This window comes from Coturnix japonica, chromosome 3 (genome assembly GCF_054131305.1).
Source record: "Coturnix japonica strain WE chromosome 3, WE-NBRP24, whole genome shotgun sequence".
NCBI classification, from domain to species: Eukaryota; Metazoa; Chordata; class Aves; order Galliformes; family Phasianidae; genus Coturnix; species Coturnix japonica.
Genome location: NC_140665.1, coordinates 31,709,922 through 31,735,276, shown reverse-complemented (window position 1 = coordinate 31,735,276; position 25,355 = coordinate 31,709,922). Strand labels below are relative to the sequence as shown.

At 38.1% G+C, this 25,355-nt stretch overlaps 1 protein-coding gene across 18 annotated transcripts in view; it reads right to left on the bottom strand.

Moving 5' to 3' along the window:
• Nucleotides 1-841: 841 nt before the first annotated feature.
• HEATR5B (HEAT repeat containing 5B) overlaps nucleotides 842-25,355 on the bottom strand; it is a 47,422-nt gene continuing 22,908 nt past the window's right edge. For 14 of the 18 annotated variants that reach the window (XM_085543259.1, XM_085543258.1, XM_085543251.1 and 11 more), the window contains 14 exons: nucleotides 24,699-24,938; nucleotides 23,298-23,549; nucleotides 21,157-21,338; nucleotides 19,552-19,620; nucleotides 17,586-17,765; nucleotides 16,484-16,721; nucleotides 15,599-15,859; nucleotides 15,202-15,329; nucleotides 14,896-15,040; nucleotides 12,295-12,564; nucleotides 10,706-10,930; nucleotides 8,213-8,364; nucleotides 5,101-5,314; nucleotides 842-3,670 (listed from right to left, as the gene is read on the bottom strand). In XM_085543259.1, coding sequence (XP_085399385.1) covers nucleotides 3,366-3,670; nucleotides 5,101-5,314; nucleotides 8,213-8,364; nucleotides 10,706-10,930; nucleotides 12,295-12,564; nucleotides 14,896-15,040; nucleotides 15,202-15,329; nucleotides 15,599-15,859; nucleotides 16,484-16,721; nucleotides 17,586-17,765; nucleotides 19,552-19,620; nucleotides 21,157-21,338; nucleotides 23,298-23,549; nucleotides 24,699-24,938 — 2,861 coding nt within the window. In that variant the 3' untranslated portion in view covers nucleotides 842-3,365. Of the gene's footprint in view, nucleotides 3,671-5,100; nucleotides 5,315-8,212; nucleotides 8,365-9,559; nucleotides 9,719-10,004; nucleotides 10,132-10,705; nucleotides 10,931-12,294; nucleotides 12,565-14,895; nucleotides 15,041-15,201; nucleotides 15,330-15,598; nucleotides 15,860-16,483; nucleotides 16,722-17,585; nucleotides 17,766-19,551; nucleotides 19,621-21,156; nucleotides 21,339-23,297; nucleotides 23,550-24,698; nucleotides 24,939-25,355 lie in introns of those variants that run through there. The other 4 variants (XR_014944698.1, XR_014944697.1, XM_085543262.1 and 1 more) reach the window with 4 other exon arrangements.

Below are 25,355 nucleotides of genomic sequence, written 5' to 3'. Positions count from 1 at the left end.
ATCTAGTCCAACCACCAACCTACCCCTGCCATGCCCACTAACTGTGTCCCTCAGTGCCACATCCACACAGCTCTGCCAGAGCACTGAAAGCTACCAGTCCATCCCAGCAGCACTTCAGCTTCCCTTCCCTACCGCTCAGAACACTGACAAGGAGAGCACAACAGCATTTCTTGGAAATGACCACTTCTGAAAGGATAAACTAGACTTCCTGAGGCTGATGCTGACACCACAGGCTGGGGGGTCACAAACCATTAGGCACACAGAGATGATAGTTTGCTCTGCTCCAGTAGCACAAGAGCTTTCTAAAGAGACACACACCACTACCACACCCTACATTAGCACCATCATCTCCACGTGAGAAGTGATGCAGGAGGAGAGCGGTGAGGCCAAGACATGCTGTGGGCCATGCTCAGTCTGCAGCCCAGAGAAGCAGGTCCCACACAACCCTGCTTGCTCAAGCAGCGCTTCCTGTTTCTTTCTGGCTGTTCTGAACTCACACTTGTTGCTCTGTTAACCACCCTGAGGAAATGTGACTGCGCTGGGTGGGTAACCTCTCTAAACAGGGGAGCGATAAACATGGAAGCTGGCAGAAAGGATCAGGGAGCAGAGGAGAACAAGAACCCACCAACAGGGAATGCTCATCGGGAGAAACTTTATGAAGAAACAGGGGCAGAACATCACTGCTCACCAAGAAAGGAAGGAAACAGTGGTGAGAGAGGAAAGAAGTGAAGGGGAAATAGCAACGAGCTTCACGAAAACACGCAGTAAAAAGCCCAGCAGCAAAGAGATGAAAAGGAGGGTGATTAAAAAACAGAAGGAAAAACAAGAAGCACTACCAACATTTCGAGTTTTGTTTTTTAATCAAATGAAGTTTGATGCAAAAATTACGATGTAAAGTCATGCAGTTCTACTTTTTGTGTCTGGAGCAAGAAAACCAAAGAAAGACCAGAAACAGGAGAGGTATGTACACAAATTAAGGTTGCACCTGTTGTACACAGTCACATAGCGTGCAAAGAATAACCTCTCCTTTCCCAATCCCTCCACAACTGCCTCTGACTATTTTCCCTCCCACCAACATTGTTAGTGTTTTTCCACAGACTTTCTTCACCATGCTTCATTACTACACTTTGCCCCACCCTTTTTAAGAGCATTCAGCATCTCTTTATTACCTACAATGTGAGCAAAACATCAAAGGGATGAGATAAAAAACATAAGGTAAAAACAACCTTGATAATAGACCAAAAAAACAACTTTCCAGCAAACACCAGTCATCAGTCACTGGACTATCAAGGAAGAGGACATCCTGATTTTCCTTATTTTTAATGGCAAATATTTTGCGATCAGTTCTACAAAGAGAGATTCCTTAACACTTTAATGGAACTTTCCAAACGTTTGAGGGTTTTGAAACAACTGCTGAGCAAAAGAGCATTGTATTATTTGAAACACTTACTGGAAAGTGATAAATCTTGATGAATTTAAATCCCACTACACAAAGATGACAGGATGAGAATAGTGAAATCCCTTTCCTCCTATACAACATAGTATGATTTTCACTGCTGCATGCATCTCTAACTGTGGTAGGAAATAGAAAAGACTTGAAAGTTAATCTTTACATGCTTACGAAAATGACATTTGAAATACTAGTTTGCACTTCTTGCCTTTGTGCAAACTTCTTATTCTCACTTCAGTACTAAAATAACCAGTCTGAAGTAAAAGGCTTTCAGATCTACGTTATACATTTTACACACATCCAATGCAACAGGGCAAGAGAACATTATCTTATCTTTCACTTTGCATAGGTACCCAAAGGGTTACATAAGCTGTTATGGGAGATGAGAGGCAAGCGACTATGCAAAAATAACAATCTACACATATTTCAACCAAATATTATCCATGCTTATTTCTATTTTCTATCCCTTTGTTATATTTGGGTTCAAGTAGAAGTTCCTAATATATACACAGTTTTTACAGAGCCCTGTTATGTCCAGAAAAATACCAGACATGAAACCCAGTAGCCCAAGCCCAGTCCTGCAGTTACCAAACTTTTCTTTATAAAGCAATATGCATAGAAAGATCCCTATGGAACTCTGTAAATTCAATAGCACTGTCAAAAACTTCATGTGAGTCAGTCTTGTATATACAAGAAAATATAGGATTCTGTACCTCTGCTGACAGAAGGGGGAGGTGTGGCAGAAGGCAGACATGACCACTGGGAGTTGAGCTCTTGTTCTGTACAGTTAGTACAGCACTTGAGCTATCTTTAAGATCCAAAAACAACAAATCAAACCCACTCAAAACGTGAGGGGAGGCCATGCATGTTTAAAGAAAGAAAGGAAAGCCAGGTTGGAGAAGGTAAAATTGGAGGGCCTCACTCACTCTTGTGTTCTGCTGCCTTACAGTCGGCACAGGTGCAAAGTCACTTGGTTCTGCAAACTTTATCAAGGACTACATCTCCCCAATGATATTAAAATTTTGCAGGAAGAAGTAAATATTAGAATCTGAACAACATGCAGTAACACATCGCCATCATATTCAATCAGTGTCTGGCAGAATAAAGAGAATGCTAACACTGCACCTTGCGAGGGCCAAGTTCCACAGCAACACAAGTGCAGACAACAAGCAGTCCACTTTATCAAATAAATTTCCAATGCACTGTTTTGTTTTTTGTTTTGTTTTTAAGTTATCTTGGAGGAAATAGGGGGATTACACTCTTGTAATGCTTTACTCAAGTATTAAAATGGACCCAAAAGAAAGATACGGCACATAAAGGGAAAACAACTCATTACACAGCGTGCTTGACTGTTTACCTTGAGAAAGTCGGAAAGTTGTCTTTTTTCTTTTAATTCTTCTCCCCCTCCCATGCAAGCAGAAATATTCTACAGGGTCTGGCGATCCTCTTTCCTAGTTTGTTTTAAAAGAGTGCATATTTCTACTCTTGACATTCCCCATGTACACAGTAAGTACTGCATAACAGTTTCCCCTCTTCCTTGCATCCCCACTGCGTTAGCACAGCGGTACAATAACAGCCACCAGATTTCAAACGCCATTCAGAAAGGTTAAGGGTGCTTTTAAAAAATAAAAGGATTTCATGAGATAGAGAACAGGGTGGGTTGTGGGGTTTTTTTTGGTGGATAATTTATATTGCAAATTCATAAATATGATCACATTCAATCTCTCAAAAAGCTATACAAATACAAGTACCACCACTTCCCTTGTGATGCACAGATTTCAAGTAATTACACAAAGCTCTATTAGACAGCCTTTAACATAGAAATTACACAAAATTACAGACTTATGTGCAGTAACACATCAGGGACAGTGTAATGCTTCAGACAACTTAACGGTCCAAAAATAATATAAGTAATTCAAAAAAAGCTAGTTTTCAGTTTAATTGTTGGGGTGGAATGTACTGTGGGTGGTGGTTGCCTAGCAGCTGCTTTTGCCTTGCTGGCCTGACTTGCTCGGACTGCAGTTTCTAGGCGTGTTTTTAATTCAGGCGCAGCTCCCATTACGGTCTTGAAAGCATGTGGGTAAAGTGGTCCAATGTGCATCAAATTCTGAAGTGCAAACTCGTGAAGATCTTTAGATGCTGTAGATGCAGAAGCAAAGGCATTTTCATTCAATAAATAGGAGATCAGAGTGGGAACAAGAAGCGCAAGCAACTGGACTCCTAAAGATGAAAGAAAAAAATAATCAGATCAGAAAGAGACAAAAAGAACCAGTAACAAAATGTTTCTAGTCTGATACATGTATATTTTTTTTTCTGAATTGACAATAAGCCCAGTGATTACAAATGTTCAAATCAAAAATAAGCAAAATGAAGAATGCTTCCTGTCATTTGGTCGCTCCAGTCTTGCCTATCAGGCTTGTGCTTCTCACTTCTATACTACTGCTCATCACAGATATTTCGTTCCTGACTTCTTTAGAAAAGTCTTCATACAATCCAACTGCAGATCTTAGATAAGAGATCTTAAAATGTAGAGTGGCTATTGAAGACTTTAAAACACTTCCAACAGACAAACAATTCAATCGAATTGGAAAAGCAACCTCCCCACTGAACTGTTCTCTATACAACTCCATCTTGAAAGCTACCACTTCAAAAAATAGCACTGTAATAATACTAGGGCTAACAAGACCTAATGAGGCTACTGCCACTAGCACAGAGTTTACCTTTGGAACAGCAACAATCACCAACAAAACCAAAGCAGCAGGGCTAATATTTCTTCCTAACCTGGATACAAGTATGCCTTGAAACGTGTTACATGTTAACTGCAACTTTTAAAGAACTTTAACACTAATGGTAAAGGAATCTACTAAACCTTCTGTAGGCTATTAGAATATTAATCTTTTCCTCCTTGAGGTTTTGACAACACCTTTATTCTTGCCTCCTGTCAGCATGAGCAAGAATCAAATGTTTTGTTTCCTCACTCACTTTGGTTACTCTCCCAGAAGCACAAAGGCACTCAAGAAAACACACATTTAGCATTACTATCATCATCAAGGAGAAATATCAACAGGAATACACTGAGGTAATATATATATATTTTTACAATTGACTTTAAATGCTGAACAAGTTCAACATCTGCAGACTAAATCTTTCAGTTATTATATGGTTTCAGGTATTCTAAGTGAAGAGAAAGATAAATCATAAAGACTGCATTCTATCTACCAAAGCCAACAGAAAGCTTCATCTGCAATCTAGATATTGCAACCAATACCACGTATTTCTTGGTCTCTTTAAGTGAGCCTTGTTGAGATGGTAGAACTAACCTGATAAAAATGATGCCTAAATAAATGCCATTTAACATCAGCAAAAAGTAAATTTAAACAGTATGTACTACTCATTTTTAAATACAAGAAAAAAACACTACTTCAATTCACACCTAAACTTTGCTTCAGAATTACAAGAAACCAAAATGCTACAGCATATCACACTGTACATGCTACGTGAGCTCGTGTCTACACAATTTCAGTAATGGAATTATGAAGGTGCATTAGACATCTTTTTTTTTTGTGAGTATGCCATCAATCTGCAAGAGTTCCAATGTTCAACATTTTATTTTACAATTATACATTTATCTAGAAAAACTAAATACTTACTATTCTGCTCTTCACCAAGGGCAACCAATGTTTCAAGGACTTTAATTCCTTCCTGGACTGCTAACAGCTCCAGGTTGTTGGTTGGGCGGTTCCTTTCCACAGCTTTCAACTTCTCAACCACTATAGGGGCCAATGAATGAATGTATGGAGTTGACAGAGCGCGATTGGTATGTTGGAACACAGAAAGTAGAAGCTGGTAACACTTGGCTTGAACCTAATGAAATCAAGATAAACACATTGTCCTCCAAGTTACTTTTCCAGTCTCAGATGAGCAACACTGTCTATAAAAATGATTCAGATGTCAAAGTGGTCTCATTGCCCTAACATAAGCCAAGGCTGTGCCCAGAAGTGGCAGGTATATCCTTCCTTCTGCATCTCCATCTTGCAGCATAAAAGTATACACATAGGTATACAGTAAGCTGGATCACAGAACCCTCTTCCTTCCATCCTGCCTTTTTCTCTTCCTTCCCTAGCCCCAATTTTTCCTACTAGAAGCAGGAAATACTGAAGTTAACTTTTGGGAAAACAGCTAACTGATAATCTTGTTTAGAATGCACATGAGTTGGGGTCACAAAACTCCTGCTCCAAAATGTCACACAAACAATGCTGATCCTTTGAAAAGGTAAAGCCCCACAGCAGGTATGAAGATAAAACACTGAAGGTTTTCAAATTATACTCAAGCTAGAACAGGATGAGTTATCAAGCATGTTTTGAATGGGAACATTCCCAAGTATTGCTAAACACAGTGATCTATGAGGGCATAACTGAAAAAAGAGGTGCATAAATGAAAACATTAACTAAAAGGAAAGATAATATAAGTTAATAGTAAGAAAATACAAGTTGGGCAGCTCACTTTGCTGTTAATGTATGACTGCAAGCTTTCTGTTCAGCTTAATGTTTAAAGCCTGAAATAATAACAGCTCCTCAAATACCATTTCCATGCTTTTTTAAGAGATATCCATGGTAGAAAATATGCTGTGCAAGGTATTGGGAGAAAAATTCTTGGCCATTTTCAATAAATTATTCCCCCATCTCTCCATGCCAGTCTAAGTAATTCACTTCTCTTTTTGCTTACATTTTTAAAACCTTCTTACTAGCTGTTCAGAGTATTAAATTTAAAAATAAGGAGTAAGGGGCTGTTTTGCTTTGTTTCTTTAACTTGCATCCATAGTGCATGGGGACAGGACTAGGGGTAATGGGATGAAACTTCAGCATAGGAAGTTCCGCACGAATGTGCGGAAGAACTTCTTTACGGTGAGGGTGACGGAGCACTGGAACAGGCTGCCCAGGGAGGTGGTGGAGTCTCCTTCTCTGGAGATATTCAAGACCCGCCTGGACGCCTTCCTGTGTGACGTGGTGTAGGGAGCCTGCTTTGGCAGGGGGGTTGGACTTGATGATCTCTAGAGGTCCCTTCCAACCCCTACAATTCTGTGATTCTGTGATAGTTGAAGTAGGTGCAGTTTTACAACTGTATCTGACAGCAGAATTCCATGGAAGTATACTCAGTTATATGTGTATCTCTATAACTTCTGACTACTCCACATTCACAGAAGTTTTCCAAAAACTGACATGTAAAAGCAAGGCTTCTTCTAAGGCACAGTCTCCTTTAAAACTTACTAATCAGCATCAAGAGAGAAGGATCTATCAAAATGAGAGCCTACAGCTCCAGGAAATGAACTTGCCTTAAAGATGCTACTATGCAGCATGTCTAACCCCTTCAGACCTCTGCAAGTGGTATTAGTTTCAAAAATGCTTCTGTATCTTTCAGATAACAGTATTTCTTTAGAAGAGTTGGTTTTTGTTTGTTTCCTAATCAGTTTGATGCTTCTATTATAAATAAGTGTCTAGTAACTGAACCCAGCAGTGACTGCTTTATATTTAAAAACTACAGTGAACCATCACAGAGTATATGCTCTGCATATCAGTGTGGAGGGTGGACACAATCTGGTTCCTGGCAAAGCATTTCCTGTGAACTACAAAATTAGTGCTAAGTTCCAGCTCACTGACAGCTTCCCAGCAGGGTGGGCAAAGATGTACTTCTTTTCACTGTTTGTGTGTTTATTCAGAGCTGAGAGAAAATAAGACATAAAAGTTTCCACTTCAGAGAGCTGACACTTCCATTCACACTAACATCCTAAGCAGCTTTTCATTCAAAGTTAGGCTTCAGCAAAGAACCAACTGAGTTTCTTGTCCCTGCTGGAAAATGCCAGCCCTGATTAAGAATTCTTGCTCTGCAGAGGATTCTAAATGTCTTGATGTGACCCTACACATGCCAGCATTTCTTTCTGTGGAAACACTATAGATTTATTTTACTTATTTTTAGTTCTTACCTGCTGATTTGTATAGCTGCTCAACCAAACTGATACATACATGGCTGAAACACTTAAGCTTAACTATGAAGTACATTGATCCGATTGAACAAAACCAGATGAAAAGTTTTTTGTTTCTCACATTAATAAGAAGATAATTTAGAAAACAATTCAAAAAGACAATCCAAAGTACAGAAGAGAAAGCAAGAAAGATGTAGATGCCTTTGGTGGTGATTAGATTTCTCTCAACCAGATTTTGTATGAACATGTAAAACAAGCATAGGTTTTGCAAAGGACTAAGTTCATAAGAAATGTGGGCTGCAATTTTATCAACAGAAAACATGGTTTAGTTCACAGAATCACAAAATTATCAAGGTTGAAAAAGACCTAGAAGATCATCTAGTCCAACCATTACCAATACTTCCTGGCTAAGTCATATTCCTCAACACAACAACAGTTTGCATTACAATTGATCAGTTTTACTGTAAAACTGTCACTGCTCTCCAGTAACCATTCTTTTTCATTTGTTAAATATTTCAAAGATATTTTTTCTTTCTAAAAGCTGCAAGTCATAAACCTGGCACAAGGCCATGAACAGACATTACCAATAAGCACTTTGTTTGGTTTCTTCTGTTCATTATAGAGTTTCTAAAATGCACCATTGAAAATTCTAATTATTTTGACAAGCAGGATCTGTCTCTGAAGTAAAGCCATCACAAAACATTCAGGAAACACAGTAAATGTATTACAATTACTATTTTTTCCAGTTGTATATCATTCAAATTCCTGTATCGTGACCTTACCCAAGGATCACTGGAATTTAATGCATTTCTAAATCTGTTTATACATCCATTCTGTAAAGACTGTACTCCAATTATTTCAGTGCTTGCTGACCAAAGGAAGAGAGTAATAGCTGTAAGCACGCTTACTTCATCGAGAACAGGCTTAGAGGCTTCTGAAAAAAACAACAACAAACAGGTTGTGAGATGAATTCTGAATGCTTTTCAGAGTCAAGTATAACCCAGCAAATGGAGATAAACTTAAGAAGAAATGTATGCGAAATGACTTGCAACTGCATACATGCACATATTTACTCATTAGTGAATCACTTTATGTTGTTATTGGCTGTGACTTAAAATTTAAAGCTGAACAACTCTTTCCCAAAAGCTCCTTTAATAAAGTGATTTGAACTTTCCAAAACAAATACCAAGCCAAAATCATCACCCACACTTTTTCTCTGAACAAACCACATTTTTGTTTCCCATTTGTAAACAAAGGGTGAAAATATATTTTTGAAATCTTTTTCCCATTAAAAATATAGCTGGCTTCCCTTTTTTGCTCTCGTCAGCTGATTCAGCAGAGTAAAGAAGTGATAACCAGCTCTGCAACAACACTCACTTACCATGAGCATATAACATAACAGGCTGATTTGACATCTACCTGTCACAAAAAAAACCAACCCAGTAGTCCTATTTTAACCTTCCCTTCAAATTCATCTGTACTTGCAACTGTCATCCTTCTGCTTGCACCAGCTCTTCACTGATATCATTCTTGAAGACACGCCAACAGGGGAAAAGAAAATTAAGTACTTTTCTATTGGTTTTGTTGTCTAAATTGCTAAGACTCTCAAGGGAGAACAGAACCAAAGCATCAACATCTATACAGTCAGCAAAACCAAGGACAGCATGACATCCTTTTTACAGTTATCAGCTAGTTGTTAGTCTGGCTTAGCCATGATGTGAAAATTTGCTTCAGGAAATGACTCCAAGCATTAAGTGAGAAACATGGTGGTGTTCTGTCGGTGCTTTTTTTGTGGGGGCTTTTCTCTGCTTTAATGTTTTTTAAATTATGAAAGAATACTGCATGCAGCAGATCTTGCTCATATTCTTGCATGATGTGTTTCACCTCACAGAAGACTGGAAATGGACAGGAAAATTGACACTCTCACAAGGAACTGAGAAAGATTTCAGAAGTTTGCATAAAGCACAAAGGCAGTAACGCCTGCAGAAACATGAACTGGAGAGACTCTACAGTAACAAAAGGCTGGAAGATGAGACTTGATATGACAGATGAAATTAGAATTTTGACTCAGATAACACAAATGCACCGACCCTTCCCCTTCAGACATTTTCAGGATCATTTGCAATTACCTGTCTCACATGAGTAACTCCATTCAAGCTTCTCTTCAGATTATAAATGGTTCCTCAGGGATGTAATGGAATGTCTTTTTGGCTGAACTGCCATTAAGAGAATGGCAAATCTTTGTGTCTTCCTTTGCTAACCATGCAGCCAAGACTACACCTTTTTCACTTTTTGAAGAGCAAGGCAAAGCACAAACGTGAGCCAATAGAAGTAGCCTGTAGTTCTCTAAATGAGACACAGCAAAAATCCTGCTGGTGGATAACAGACTATTTTTATTTTTTTTTTTTTGGCAGGGGTAGGATGTTTTTCTAACCACTGAAAGCTTGCAACAGAATTGCAAATCTCCTACTCCAGCATGAACCTTGCCACAATTATCCACTGCTGTCTTCATGCAGATTCACTTTAGCACTCACTATCATTAAGACTATGCAAAACTTGTCAACAAGCACTTATAAGATATAGACAGTTTTTTTGAGGTTTAATTCAAGGTGTTGAGTCCATGTACTGTACTGAACAATTAGTCTCAGTAAAAAGATTGGTTCTCTCTGCTTCTCCCTTTTCCTTTAAGCTAGCAGGTATCCTGTGGAAAAAGGAAAGGTGGAGTGGAAACGATAATCTGTTCCAACCTTGACAAAATGAGTTGCCAGTAATCAGAGACTTTGAGGCATGACCTAGGAAATGATGTGAATTCAGCTTGGAACTCATTTGGATTTTACTTGCAAGACCTTCACCCAGTGTCAGATACGCTGACAGATATCAGAAGGAAGATTTCAAGTTCCAGAAACAAGGCACTGAAACTATGATGACCGCTACAATTATCCAAAAATGCAAATCTAAAGCACAAAATTATTTTTATAATGGGATTCAAACCAGAAGAGAGAAGTCTGACACAACAGGGATGGAAACTTCTAATATACAATTGTGTTTTCTTAGACAGTCTTGTGCTTCTCTCCAACACAACCTACTAATTTCTGCTAGTTAAGCTGTATGCACTTAGATCTTCCTTCCATTTCAGTTTTAGGAGCAACTTATCACCACTTTTAACTCCCAGCCCTCAGGCATGCAAGCTGTTAAAATTATAGGCAGATACAATATCTGTCTTTTCATTAAAAGTCAGTTTTGTTTTAGTTTTTCCACACTGGGAAATCACTTACCAGGTTGTGAGTATTCCAAGACAGATGCCAAAGTGCTGCGGATAAGACTTGCCCACTGGTTTTGAGTTTCATCAGTCTTGACTGTTGGAAGAGTAACAATAGTTTTTATCCCTTGAAGTGCTGCACTGACTGGAGGTGGGACCTGATTGTCTGCTGATTTTACAGCGGTTTCTTTCAATACTCTCGTAATCAGAAATAGGATAGTAGGCAGGACTGTCATACAACCTAAACAAGACAAAGTAGAAATTTTGAAGTTATTTCCAAACAGTTTGGTAGACAATGTCATCAGTTTTCCCAAAATGGATGTATATGGCTAGAAAGATAAACTGCAATCCAGATAACAAAGTAGTATGTGGAGTTCAGTATTTTAATCGCCAAATTCATTCACCAGTACTCTGGACAGATATTATTAGCTATTAGGTTTGCCCTACACGGCAAAAAGGATTTAGATTCTCTCATGGATGCCATCAGAGAGTTAAATATCTTGAAACATGATCTGTATGTATCAAAGGTTGTATAAAAAAAGAACTATAATAAAAGATCTGTGAACAGGTACTCAAGCCAAGGCACTTTCCAAGGAAGCTGATATGTATTTCAAGCCCCAGAAGTAAGAAGGAAATTCATCAGAGCGTTTCATGTCTTGGGTAAAATTTGTAACCATTTAATTACTCTATAAAAGAGATAAAGCGATCCTCCCTCGTATATGTCATAGCTATTGATTTCATCAGAGAAGCAATCTAAGTTTTGTGCAGCATCCCTAAAGGTGCAAGTTGGGCAAACTCGAGAAGTACTGGTCAAGTAACACAACCAAGTTAGACACTTGGGAACTTCACTAGATGGAGTTTCAGTAATGCATACAGACTCCAAGCAGGCACAGGAATGAAAGAAGGGTGCTAATGGGCTTAGGTACATAATATCAATCTACAGCTCATTTCAGACAGCTAAGTCTCTTTCCATACTTAATCTTTTCTGTGCCTCATTTTTTCCACATCTGTAGAAACTTCCCACATATTTGTGTCCTTTACTACTGAACAGCATGAAGAGCAATTACCCTAGTTTATGCATATCCTTTGTGACAGCCTCCCTGGACAGAAGAAAGCTTTATTTATTTAGAGTTACTTTCAGGAAGACTAACAGCCAATGGCTGAAAAGCCAAGCGCAGCAGAGCTAAACTGTGCTAGTTTTTCCTCTGTGTGATCCTTTTTCATTAAGCTTCTGCTTCTCCTGAACTTCTCAGAAATTTAATTACTTCTGAGATGTCAATCTTTTACAGCATGATTAAAATTGGTCAAAAGGCTTCAAAATCATGAGGTTTGAAATGAAAAAAAACAAACAAAACTGGGAAAAAGAATAAAATCATCATGACATAGAGTTCATTTCCTCAAACTTACAGCACACATGCAAACTTGAAGCCAGTTTCTTAACACTGAATCACTGGAAAAGCTTGAGCTCCTAGTTTATTCTAGAATCTAAGCAACACTTTCAACAGATGACCTTTAAATATCATATAAAAGTATTACTTTGTTTTAGTATCATAAGCTCACAAGATCCTGTATAGTAAGCATTCATTTACTTTATCAATACTTTACCTGCTGGAGAACAGAGAGAAGGTAGGTCAGACAGTATAGTGACAGTGGCAGCCACAAGACGAGCACTCTCCTCAGAAAGGTGGGATTTGGCAGCAATGTGACTTGGAGAATCTGACACTTTAGAACTTAGATGGGGCATGTGCCGTACCAGGATAAACATGAGCAATTCCATGGCTGCAAATACTAGAGATTTTCCAGGTACAAGACCACCACTCTCACCTCCCTCCCCTAAAGCAAGAGGATTTTCTTTTTCTCCAATATCATCTTCATCTGGAAAAAAAAAAAGAAAGAATGGCTGAGGATAAAGTCAGAAAAAGACATTCCATATCAAAGATTACATAAAACACTAAAAAAAAAAGTTAAAATCCAAAGAAAAAAGCTGCTTCAAACAAAGATACTATAAACATGGCTCAGATCAAAATAAACGTTCTAGTTTGAAGGACTTAAAGGGGTTTAAGATGCTTTAGAATAATCATAATTGCAGCAATAGTTTTAAAAAGTCATTCGGAACTAGAAATAAGAAAGTACTAACAAAATAAAAATGCAGCATGTTTTTCCTTTTCATTCTGACAACAAAATTAAAGGCAACGACTGTCAAATAAATAGTCATTACAGTTGTTTTTGGTTTTTTTTTTTCAAATAAATGGCTATAAATTAAGTGTTCAACACTGACAAATCTTATTTCAGCCCAAGCTGACCATGAAATAAGAGAACAGAAAAGCACAGTAGGATTCTATGTTTAACGCCACAGTTTCAGTGCATTCAGTTTAGAAAGTCTCTCTTTTGAATGGCAGCTCAGCCAGCTGCAGTCCTGCCTTCTCCCATAAAACAGTAGCAGAGATTCAGCACACCAAAACTGGCCTGAAGTACCCTCACAAGGCCCCTGTGAATTTAAAAGATTGCCAGAGTTTTCACATTTGCTGGTTTGAAAAAAGCAATTTACTAGACCAATAGCAAACAATTAATTCACATGAAGGAACAGAGCTTACATTTTAGCTATGCCGGTTCCTCAAATTCTAACAAAGTCCCCTCTCTGTTTACAGTTAGAAAATGGGTAAAAGCTAAGTTTTGTCCTAACAGCATACAGTGCCAGAACAATATAGTAGTTTTCCTTAGTAAAATACATGTCTTTTAGGTTTCACTTTTCTTCCTTGAAGTAAAATAAAGCATGGCATCTCATCTGGCCCCAGAGTACATCCAGCTTTTTCCTAAGCAGTCCTTAACCTGATGCTCACCACTCTATCAATAGACACAGTGACCTCTGAGGACTAAGCTAAAGCAGATAAGAGCCTCAGTTTTTTCCTGTATACTTTGGCATACCCTTCTGTGGCTGGTCAAAAATTTCTTGATCCTTTTGTTAACAACATTTTAATGAAGGTCTTTCTTGTCATATGTGACAAGATAATGAGTCTCAGCTTGTTATGAATCTCCGCATAGATAAACTGTGGCTTTCCTAAATCCATCCCTCCAGACTGGGGCAGATGTCTTCATTAGTCTTACTGGGCAGTTTGTCCCCACTTCCGCTATCCATAGATTCTCTGGATGCCACAACCTTGCAGCCTCCACTGCTGTAGGAGTGCCATGCTCCATACTCCAGCATAGCCTTTGGCTGTCCATCCTTATGTGAGGCAACCAACTTGGGCTCCTGACCCTGCAAGATCTTTGTGAAGAATATGCCATTTCTCCCATTTGGCTTTTCAGACACTACACTGTTTGCCTACCATCACACACATTTCCTCCATACCCCACAGACAAGATCAATCTCACCTCTAGCCCTGCATGGACAAGCACCTCAAGTACAATCACATTAGGAGTTTCATCTGAATTTCAAGGCAAGTCATTGGATTTCTGATGTGCCAGAGGTGACTGTTCCTCAACCAGCAGACTGTATCTTGCTGCCTGTCACTGCCATCATTGTGCTGACTCAAGCACTCTTATACAGTCCTGAGAAGCACTTCTGGAAAGCACAAGCAGGTCTTTCTTTGTTCCTGTTTGCACACCCTGTTCTCAGAGCTTTTGGTTGAAGACACACCCTACATGACAGTTAAGAGCCAAGATGCCAGTCTACTCCACTTCCAGACAAAATCTCTTGGTTAGTAATCAAATTTTCACAATGGTTCCTGTAGCAATTAGCTCACCTCATTCCTGCCAGTCCTGACAGGGACACACCGCAGGAGACCAAACCACTAAACTTCAGAAAAAAAGGTCAGTGAAGTGCTAAGATCCAGCCAACAGATAAACATGAATGAAACTGCTGAACTAGATGATCTTAGAGGTCTTTTCTGATCTTAATTATTCCATGAAACTAGGTATTATTAAGACCTTAGAGTGGTTTGTTGAGTGCAATTTTCATCGCACATGTTCAAGAAAATGAGACATAAAAAGAACAACCACTGGAATTATGAAGGGAAAGAGAAGATACATCTTACAAGAGTCAAGATATCAGCAGGTAATATGATGAACGCAGCTACAGCATCTGTGGAATATACAGCATTTTTTTCCTCAGAGTAACCACAGTCTAATGCTTTTGAGACCCTTTTCCAGTATGAAAACCCACTGCTTCTTTAATTTGCAAAACAAGCCACATTTTTAAACTCTTACTTAGGGAGTTCCTTTTTTCCTGCAAATAATCCTGAGCTGCTCTTACTATCTGCTGGACAACTCCTGTAACCAATAGTTGGACTGAAGTAGGATCCCACGTCAAGAGGAGTCTGTGAAGTACACTCAGGAGTTCAACACCAAGGAGCTACAATAAACCAAAACATATACTAATTAAGGCTTGACAATTCCCAATTGTTACATCAATTGTTTATAACAAGCAGATACTTCTTTCACACAAGATTAATAATAAGTTTTGAAAGATCAAGACCCAGGAAAGCTAGCTGACGTAATGTGCTCATACAGTACCTGATCCTCTGCAATATGGATCCTGGCACAAGGGGAATCCAATAAAGTGTGAAGTGCTTGTAAACAAGATGTAACATGTTCAACAGGCTCTTCAGGTCTTGGGGAACAGAGAAACTGTATGCTAACACCTGAAAAGAGCAATAATTAGAAGAAGAACGTTCACTTCATCAGCTATACACAACTACATCACAACTTCTCTATAGAAATTATTATAATCACACTGACAAATACTCTGCTGTACATTTCACAGCCTTGACAGAGACAGAGATATTTCAAAATATCACTGTCCAGACAAATAACGCATTTTAAATTTCCTCAATTTAAACAAATTTTCTTATTCCCATATCATTCAGTCACATAGCATGCTGGTACTGCACACTAAATTCAGAGCTCTTACCCAAAATTAAGTGCATTCGATCTTTGTTCAACTCTGGCAAAGATTTAGTGGTAGGTGGAGTTCCAGGTGCCTGGTTTAACATAATAGATGTGGCACGTTTCTGTGAATTAGGCATTGCTGCAGCAGTCTCTTCTGTTGACTCGGAAACACTAAAACCTGTACTGTTTAGCCAAAGTGCCACTGCATGCAGTATAGGAGCCCAAGAGTTTCGATAATGCAGTCTAGCTGTATCAATTGTTTCAGGAGTGTAAAATGCTCCTCCTGTTAAATAAGAAAAATAAAGACAAATTCTGAAACTTTCTGCAAAAGTAAACTGAAATTCTCTACAAATAATAGGCATAAAGCACGTACTCTAAATTTCTTAGTTGTTTACATAGGGTGTGCTTAATCTCATGGATATTCAGATGTAACCCTTGTTAGTGACAGTGCATTCCAACACTTTTTCTGAACAAGTAACATTAGTACATCTCACAAAGTGCAAAGGCCATGATGGAACAGTAAGCAGAAAGTCAAGAGTGGCACTCAAATACATCAGATCTTACAGCATTTTTCATATGGATCACTCAAATATTGTAAGACAGCATCCACTGTAATCTCATAGACTGTGTTTCCTTAAAGTAAACATTTTTGCACTTGATGTCAAAGTATTACAGGTGTAAAAGTGTTACTATTTTGACAAAAATAAGGCTTTAACCATCTTTGCAAATCAGACAATTTTTTCATTGTAGACTGAAGGAAAAAAAAACAACACACAAACTTTCTATTCCACAAACACAGAAATTACTCGTATTATTTTGTTTAATAGAAGAAAAAACAATTCAAAGGCTTTTAATACATCTGCTAGGAGGTTCACTTCATTCTTTAAAGCAATACAAAAATATTTACCATCTGGTGGAAGCTGAGTAGCAAATTCAGCTGGTAGGGTTAAAAGAGCATAATCTTTCAGTGCAGCTAACCAGAGACGGCTAAGTGAGGGCAACTCCGGCTGTACAAGTGTTATCAAACTGTCAGGTGGCAATTCATCTACTGTGCCAAAATCATCCTCATCCTCCTCTGTACTCTTTAAAACACGTTTGGGTTTGGCCTCTGCTTCCTTCTTAATTTTCATGGCCACAACATACACCTAGAAGAAACAGAGATAGAAAAATTCACATCATGAAATACAAAGAACAAAACAAAAAAACAGCAGCAGCCTTTCCCTTACAGCAATTGTCACTTTCTCAGAGCAGATTAGGTGCGATATACATCAAGATTAAAATGGCTTTTAGTGGGTGACGTGAATACCAGAGCATTTATATATTCATCTTGGAAACATGCTATAAAAGGATTTTCACATCAATATGGGAAGCAGAAGTATCAGAAAAATACAGTAAAAATAAGCATTTTTTGAATTAGGAACTTCACACAACAGATGCTCCATATCAAAGCTGAATGTAACAGCATAGGGTGATTAACACGTTCACATGGCTGAATTGTTGACACTTCCCTTTGCAACTGCAAAATTAACCTCCAAGAAAATGTAATGCAAAGGTCCTCAAAGTACTACTCCAAAAGAAATCAAAGCATTATTTGTGTGATTAGACGTGTAGCTTTAAAGCACACCAATAACATTTCAGGAAAGAAGACAACGTAAGTACTTTCTTTTGTAGGTAGTTCAAGGTTTCAGCTGTTCCAGCAATATCTATGTCTAGCTTGCAATTTACTGTGAACTCTAAAAAAATTCCTAGTTGGCTAACTGCAATATATTATGAAAATACATTGTAAAGGTATGACAGTGCACTACAATACAATAAAATACAAAGATCCCACTAGACAAAATGGCAGAAAAGAAACAAGAAATATACCGAGATGAAAACACACTGAGTAGAACTACAGCAGGAAGGGAGAATGGCAGATATAAGGCTAACTGACTGACTAGCCAGCAGGGTTTGATGCTGCTGAGGTTAAATCTTTTCAAACATTTGAAGATGTAACAGAAAATGGATACCTCAGCCCATGCTTTTAGAACTGCAAGTTTTTCCATAGTTGTGGCACTTTCCCGGTAAAGCTGGCTGGAGGATCCTTTTCCTGCTTGCACTTTATCCAGAGAAGAGACGAGAAGGTTGTGAACTCGGCGGAGATCATTCAGGTCACTTACAACCCCACTTCCTATCCATGCGCTACATACCTAAACAACAAAGCTTAGAATCATTCTCCATTCCCAAGAAAAATAAATAACTTTATAAATAAAAAAAACAACAAACATAAATTAAACAACAAAATCTCAACTACTCTAAGGGATATCTTCTTCACTCATGACAACAGAATTGTTCAGGTGAATGCTTACAAAGGATGCGTTTTCAATGGCTACTGATACAATGAAACTCAGCATATGTGCAAAATACTTAATTTGCAATTCATAGAGTCATAGAATGGCCTGGATTCAAAAGGAGTTCCAACCCCCTGCCACAGGCGGGGTCACCAATCACCAGACCAGGCTGCCCAGAGCTACATCCAGCCTTGAATGCCTCCAAGGATGGGGCATCCACAGCTTCCTTGGGCAACCTGTTCCATTGTTTCACCACCCTCTGAGTGAAAAAGGTCCTAATCTCTATACTAAATATCCCTTATCTCAGTTTAAGACCATTCCCCCCTGCCCTATCCAGCCTTGAAAACAGCCATTCCCATTCCTGTTCATAAGCTCCCTTCAAGCACTGGAGTGCCACAATGAGGTCTCCCTGGAGCCTTCTCTTGGACAAGCTAAATTCTCCCTAAACAGGTGAACACAAAGTCTGAATTCAATTCCCATGTGTCTGGTCAAATCATTCAAGTAGCGTGTTTTCACATTCACAGTGAAGGTCGTATTGCACAGCAGTACATAATAGTATATCTTCAAAAACTTATAACCCAAATTGCATGTTAAAGCTCCATACGAATGAGAAGCTTCCAAGATCATCAACAACTTTAAGAAAACATCCAGAAATGAGTAATATAAAAAGTTTTATATATGGCTGTGGTACGAAACAAACAGTATCGCATTCTAGATGAGTCAGCACCTGACGTGGAGTTCAGACAGTTGGGCATGCCTATACTCCTGCTCTTTCTCACTTAAATTTATTTTTTAGATTTAACAAACTAAAAACAGGCATTTCAATCTCAAACATCAAATGGATTATAACTTTCTGTCTAGTCCTACACATTGGCATTCATCCTCTGAAGCGTGTTTACACACAGACGAAAGATTTTTGGTACAAATGCAGCTGCTTTTACACCAAAAAGAACAAATTCTGGTGGTGATTGTGCAAGGATGAGAAACAACAGCAAAATCAAGAAAAAACACAGAAGGGGGAGGAGGAAGAGTGATGGGAAAAAAGAGTTCACAGACTTTTCTGATGGTAGTCTTGTCCTATTGCTAACTTATTTTGCTTTGGGAGAACCAGTTCCTTTAGGGAAGGCCTGGAACAATTGATATATTTTAAACTAATACAAGATTTATTTACACATATGGCTCTGCAGATAGACAGGAAAGGACTGCTGAAAATCTGTTAGAAATTCAAAATCCATTCAAAAGTAGGACTAAGATCAGCTTTGCTCCTTCAACCTGCATCACCATTAGTGAGTACAGTTCATCAGAAGAGATCTGAATGCATGCATTCTCTTTTGTCTTACTAAGCATTTCTCTCCCCCCCCTTTTTTTGTTACTTTTTTTTTTTTTTCCCTTTTCCAGTTATCAACAAGTGTAAAATCGACGTGGAGATATAATTATTTTCAGAAAGACTAAAAAGTATATTAACAAATGACTCTGAAGAAGTTGCAAAAAATCTCAGCTTAGGCTTACAATACTTTCCAGCTATTTACTCCTGTTCTCTTCCATATCATTTTTCTGACAAGAAGAAAAATCATACACATCTACTGCATAAATGCACCAAATGTATTCAGTTTGGCTTATACCACCTGAACATACTCTTCAGTACCTGGCAGGCCTTGGCAGTTATATCAGATGGTGTGTCCTGGGAAAATGCTGGCCTCAGAGCAGCTCCAACCTGGTAAGAGGAAAAAATGCAACTAAAAACAATAGTGACAACACTCCTTATCTAACCTTGCTTCAGGTTCAGGAATATACACAAAACATGCAAGATAAGACTGTCAGTGTTTATAGTTATACCCTAAAATTACTCTTGCTACTTAGCAAACATTTGCAACAGCATTGTCTAAATGACAATAAAGAACTTTTCCTCCTGCATGTCTTTCCATGGTCTTTTAAAGCCTCAGCTACGTTTGCAAACACATGGAGTTCTCTTCTTGTTAACGAGCATCCCTTTACATGTGAAGCTACTATGAATTCAATTTATACTAAAGCTGCATAGACAATGATTTTTTTTTTTAACTCCAACAGAATTGGGCAAAACCAAGTGTTCATTATTGCATTTGCGTCAACCCAAATGACAGAGAAAAAAAAGAATTCCTCAGTTGTTCTAACAGTGATTTTCTGAAACAGAAGGAACCAAGTCAAAGAGACAGCAGTAATAATTACAGCAGTACAGAAGGAAGGAGAGTAAGACAAAAAGAGAATAGGATGAAAGCCCATCTTGAAGAAGTATTTGTGAATTCTGAAAACACAAAAGAGATCAGAAGAAAGCAGATAACCTGAGGTGGGAAAAAAGCTAGGAATGGTGGCAGGGTAGAGAACTGTGGTAGACACAGAAGATACAGAATAGCAAAACCCAACAAGGTTAGAGGAAAGCAGTGGAATCCTAGGAGTGATTCCAGAGTTAGCCACGCCACTCCAGTGGAAAGGGAGAAAAAGCCCTTCACCCATTTTAATATACTTCCAATAGCTAACAGATTTAGAGAGCCCATTTCACCCTCCTAATTCTCATATTAAGTGTCCCTAGAATTAGTAAAACTGATTACAGATGTAAACCGATAAGAGGGAACCTAGAAAACTAAAAAAGGCTAAAGCACTAGCTTTAAGCCTTACTCATTCTCACAATCAAGCAAAACTTCATGCAGGTTATATATTTTCAACAGTCAAATCTGTAGTAGTGATATTTCAGTATGATATGGAAAACTTATGATATATTTAGAACTGTGAAAGCAAAAGACAGAAGAGTTAAGTTATGCAACCAAATAATACATTAATCCCCCAAAACAAAAATTCCAACTGCTCACCTCCCTTTCCCATACTTTAGTCATTTTTGTTCAAACAAAAATGTATTCATTACTAAAAAAAAAACCCCATTTATTAGATTCATTCTGGAAATGAACCAGTGTTATTTTCAAATTCGACATTCTACAAATGAAATACCACTCTTGCCAAAAAAATCATGTTTAATTTGTAGCATTTGGCTTTCAAGAATCAATAGCTACTGACTTTTTAATTTCATCAGCTAATAAATTATGATAAATAGGAAAAGATGCACAAATTTTGAAGAGGTAAATAAAATCTGCCTCTTCAGTACATTTTCCAAACAAAAAACCTCTTCACAGGTCTTTTGAAGTAACAAAATGTTCTCAAAGCTAATTCCAGCATATTGGCATAAATATACAGTTTCATGAAGTTATAAAGAAGGTCTCACATTAGCCTGGTATTGCTCCAGTATCACATGGCCTGGAAACTCTGGCTCAGGAACTGATGCAAATTTCTTGATAATGTCTTCGAGAGCTTGAAGACCCGCCATTCGTAACTGGTTGCTGTGATCAGTCGCAGCCATGAATGCCATTCGAATAAGGTCAGAGAGATGGAGTACTAAGAAGTCATCTTAAAATAGAACAAAAGAACTATTTAATAACTTAAAATACAGCTAACATGACAGACATTTGTAATATTTTCCCAACAGAGATGTACAAATTTCACACGTTCTTTTCCAAAGGTACACAGTTAGGAAATAGAAGAAATACAAGAAAGAGCGTAACCTGTTTTTCTTCCCACCTCCTTTAAACTGACATAAGAACACATATTCTAAAGACAATCTTAATTTTTAAGCACAAATTTGAAACAAAGTAAAATATGAGACAGAAAAGAAAATGAAGTGGAGAAAATGTTTTAAATGTGGCTGAGTAGTTTGTAAGTGGTTGGAACATTCAGTTAAATGGATTTCACAATTCCCTTCTGCCCTGTTTATACAGAAAACCTTCAAGGCAGTTCTTGAGTGCTATGCTTATAGTGACCTCTGCTGACAGAAGAAAGCCTCGTCAAATTTAAACACCTAAGAACTGAGTATGCCTTTCTACTTCTGCACCCAAGGGCCACATTCAAGAACCACATCCAAGGCCATCAGCAAGCAGGCACCAACGCGTAGAGAAAAGCACCACGTAATTCAGTAACATTGTGAAAGGACTTTTCTTCTGTTCATTTTTCTCTCTTTACTTTCAATCTGAAATTAGCAGATGTTTTGCAATATGAAATTAAATTATTTAAAAACATTAATATCCAGGGCAATTAATTAAAAAACAAAATCACTATTAATGCCCTAGATCTTTTCAAGTCTGAAGACAGAAGAAAATTCATTTAATAGCTGAAATTTTCAGAGGCATGCAAGTGGTAAAGACCGTCATTAATTCTTTAGATCAGCACAGATATAGTAGTGAACACTAAATAACTTGTATGTTGAATTTGTGGGTTGAGGTTTGGTGAGTTTTTCCTTTTATGATGATACCAAACAAATCAAGTTGACATGCAGTAAATTTAGAGATGTATATTCTCAGGATTATTACGTGCGATCCCCTGCAGGATCCTATGAAAAAGCAGTTCTTGCATAATTTTCCTCTACAACACAACAACTATATTCCCAAAACTCTTCCCTCTCACTCTTCAAACATTGACCCCAGCTTCTAATCAATTAAAAGCCAACATCCTCAACAAAACCAGTGCATGGTTCTGCAACCAGACACATGATAAATATCCATATCAGAACAGAAGCCTGTAACAGCACAGGTGCTAAATCCACAAACCCTGTGCATTCTAGGACATCCATATATGACATTCGGCCTTCGTGCACATAAGCTCCGCGTGAACACTACGCTACACAGCTGAAGGCAATCACTGCGCACCAGAACCAATACACACGGGTGATCAAAGGACAGAAACTTCCCGCTACTAGTTTGAAATTGTGAAAAATGTGTTATGTCATTCCCAGCCTCTCAGTTATGATCCAAGTTATACAGATATCTTGAATACATTATATTTGTCAGCCTCATGAATAACAAAAGAAAGAACTTTATAAAGCAGCTGGGTCCACATCCCTCACACATCCCTCACTCTACTGCAGCAATATTACCTGGCTGTACCTTTTTTCCTAACACTCCTTTGCTGCAGAAATGCTAAAATAATAGGAATTGTATATCATCACTATCATTAGGGTAAACTCAGATAAACTATTCCCAGCTTATATTTTACCAGAAGTTTACTCCTATTTCCAACTAAAAGCAAAAGAGTTTGCAAACCATTTCCCGCCCCCCCACTCCAAAGCAGATCACAGTCTGTTAAAGTTATGTTCTCCAGCAAACATCACTTTGTGTTCATGGCACATTAACTGTAATGGTTACATAATTACAGCTTCAGCCTTTTTCTATTCCCCCTGTTTTTAACTGTTTGAATGAAAGGATGTTCACTTTCATAGAGCTTGCGTTTTTATCTTGGTTGTGTAATTTTTAAGCTGCAAAGAAGAAGCAACAATAAAACAAGTAACAAAATTAAACATGAACATTTTATAATTACTTTTTGGGTTTTTAAGTCTGGCTGAACGAGCCAGTGCCAGATCAAAGTGTGCCTTGTTTGCATTCTCACACAGCATGATCACCCGGCACAGGCAGTCGGCGGCAAATACACGAGTTGCCCAGCGAGGTGCTACAGAAGGCTTGGTTTTATCTTCTTCACCCAGGGTGGTAAACATTGTATCATCATCCATCTCATCCTTCTTCTCAGATTCCTCATCCTTACCTCCTCCCAAGGGAGCTGCAGTGCTCATGTCTACAATAAAAAACAATTTTAAGTCAATCCTGCTGTTGAAAACTAGAGATGACTAAGAACATACTCAAGCCCTTCAAGATTCTAAACACACTCTCTTGGTGAATATGGTGGTGATGGATTGATGGTTGGACTTAAATGTCTTTTCCAACATTAATGATTCTATTATTCTAAGAGCCAAGATACTCAAAAGAGAGAGAGGCTATGGTAAATCAAACACAGATGAAGAAAACTTACAACAGGAACGTTTTGAGAAATCAATCAGGAAGGCTTGTGTACATGATTTGTAAATCTCTACTTAAAAAGCAAACTAGACTTTGTTCATATACCACTTAGTGATATCAATGAGCACAAAACGAAGTTGTTGGCTTATTAAAATACAACTGAGATAGATTAATTTAAATATCATCACAGATTATTTCATCTACTAAAAAGATGAAGTGGAAATCAGACACTCACATTAAAAACTCTAAAATCCATCCCACATAAAGTATGGAAAGAACATCCCACCTTCAAACTCAGGAAGTGAGGTATTTCCCACAGAAAAGATAAATGAGAAATATATTGCATAAAGAAGTGACTGGCAGCATTACTCATCAGTAAACACAAAGACGAGAACAATTAGGAAAAGCTTCAACATGAACTCACAGTATGTCAATAAATAAGCACAAACGCAAGGTAAATTAGCAGGATCTGCGTCACAACTATCCTTCAAGCTGAAAATGAGGTTTAAGGTCTTAGAGGACAAGATCTTTGCAAACAAATCTGCAAAGCTGAACAACATGCAAAAAAGTTTCATCACCATGGTAACCCATCCTCACATCAGTAGCTCAAAGGGAATAAAGGAAAGCTCAGAGCATGTACAGCACTGTTCCTTCCTCATGGGTCTGACGTATAAACACTAAAAAGCATTCGTCTGCTTTCACAATTGGCAGCAACTTTTTTTTATCTTGAAAGAAACCTCGGTTTTAAAAATGTAACAGAACATTGATGATTTCATCTGGGTACTTTTAATGAGTAACAGTCAAAGTTCCACATGCATTAGAAGCAAAATCTTAACTAGGACAAAGGACAAGCTCAAAATAGATATTGCCAAGAGATGCTAATACTAAAGATACACCAACCTCTACATGCATGCTATAGAACACTTACCACTGGAAGCTGCAAGGACATCCTTACAAAGCATTAGCCAGTGAGAAAGGTTTTCTACTGCCAGCGATGAAAGCATATGTCCCAGAGTATCATGGATATCTGAGCACAACTTGCGGTCTGTTTCTCGATCCAGCATACCAAAGAGGACGCCTTCAAGGCCCGTCTCAGTTATATTAACACCCTGATGCCGTGAATGACCATCTCGCCGAGAACCAGCTCCAGGTGTAAAGGTATTGATGTCTGTGAAATGACAAGGAGAAATCTTTTCTGAAACCAGTAGCTCCATTTTATAATTTGGAATACCAAATGAGAATTGGACACTGAATTTACGTAAGTACAGTTTGGGAAATGACACACCATGATGTTATTGAATCTATTCCAAATTAACATTAGAAACATTTTATCTTTTTCCTTTTTCTTCCAAGGCAAATAGCAAATCCTGAGTATTACTCCCAGAGATAATTATTATCTATTTCCCTTCAAGGTACACATCCCACCAATTCATAAAAACTCCTAATAATACTCGACTCTGAAGAGTTTTTCTAGAGATTAGTAGGATTTAATATTAATTAAGCTCACGATTCTACTTTCTTCAAAAAGTAGAAAGTAGATCTTCTGTGCTGATCAAAACTGCTGAACTTCCTATTTTCAGAAAGA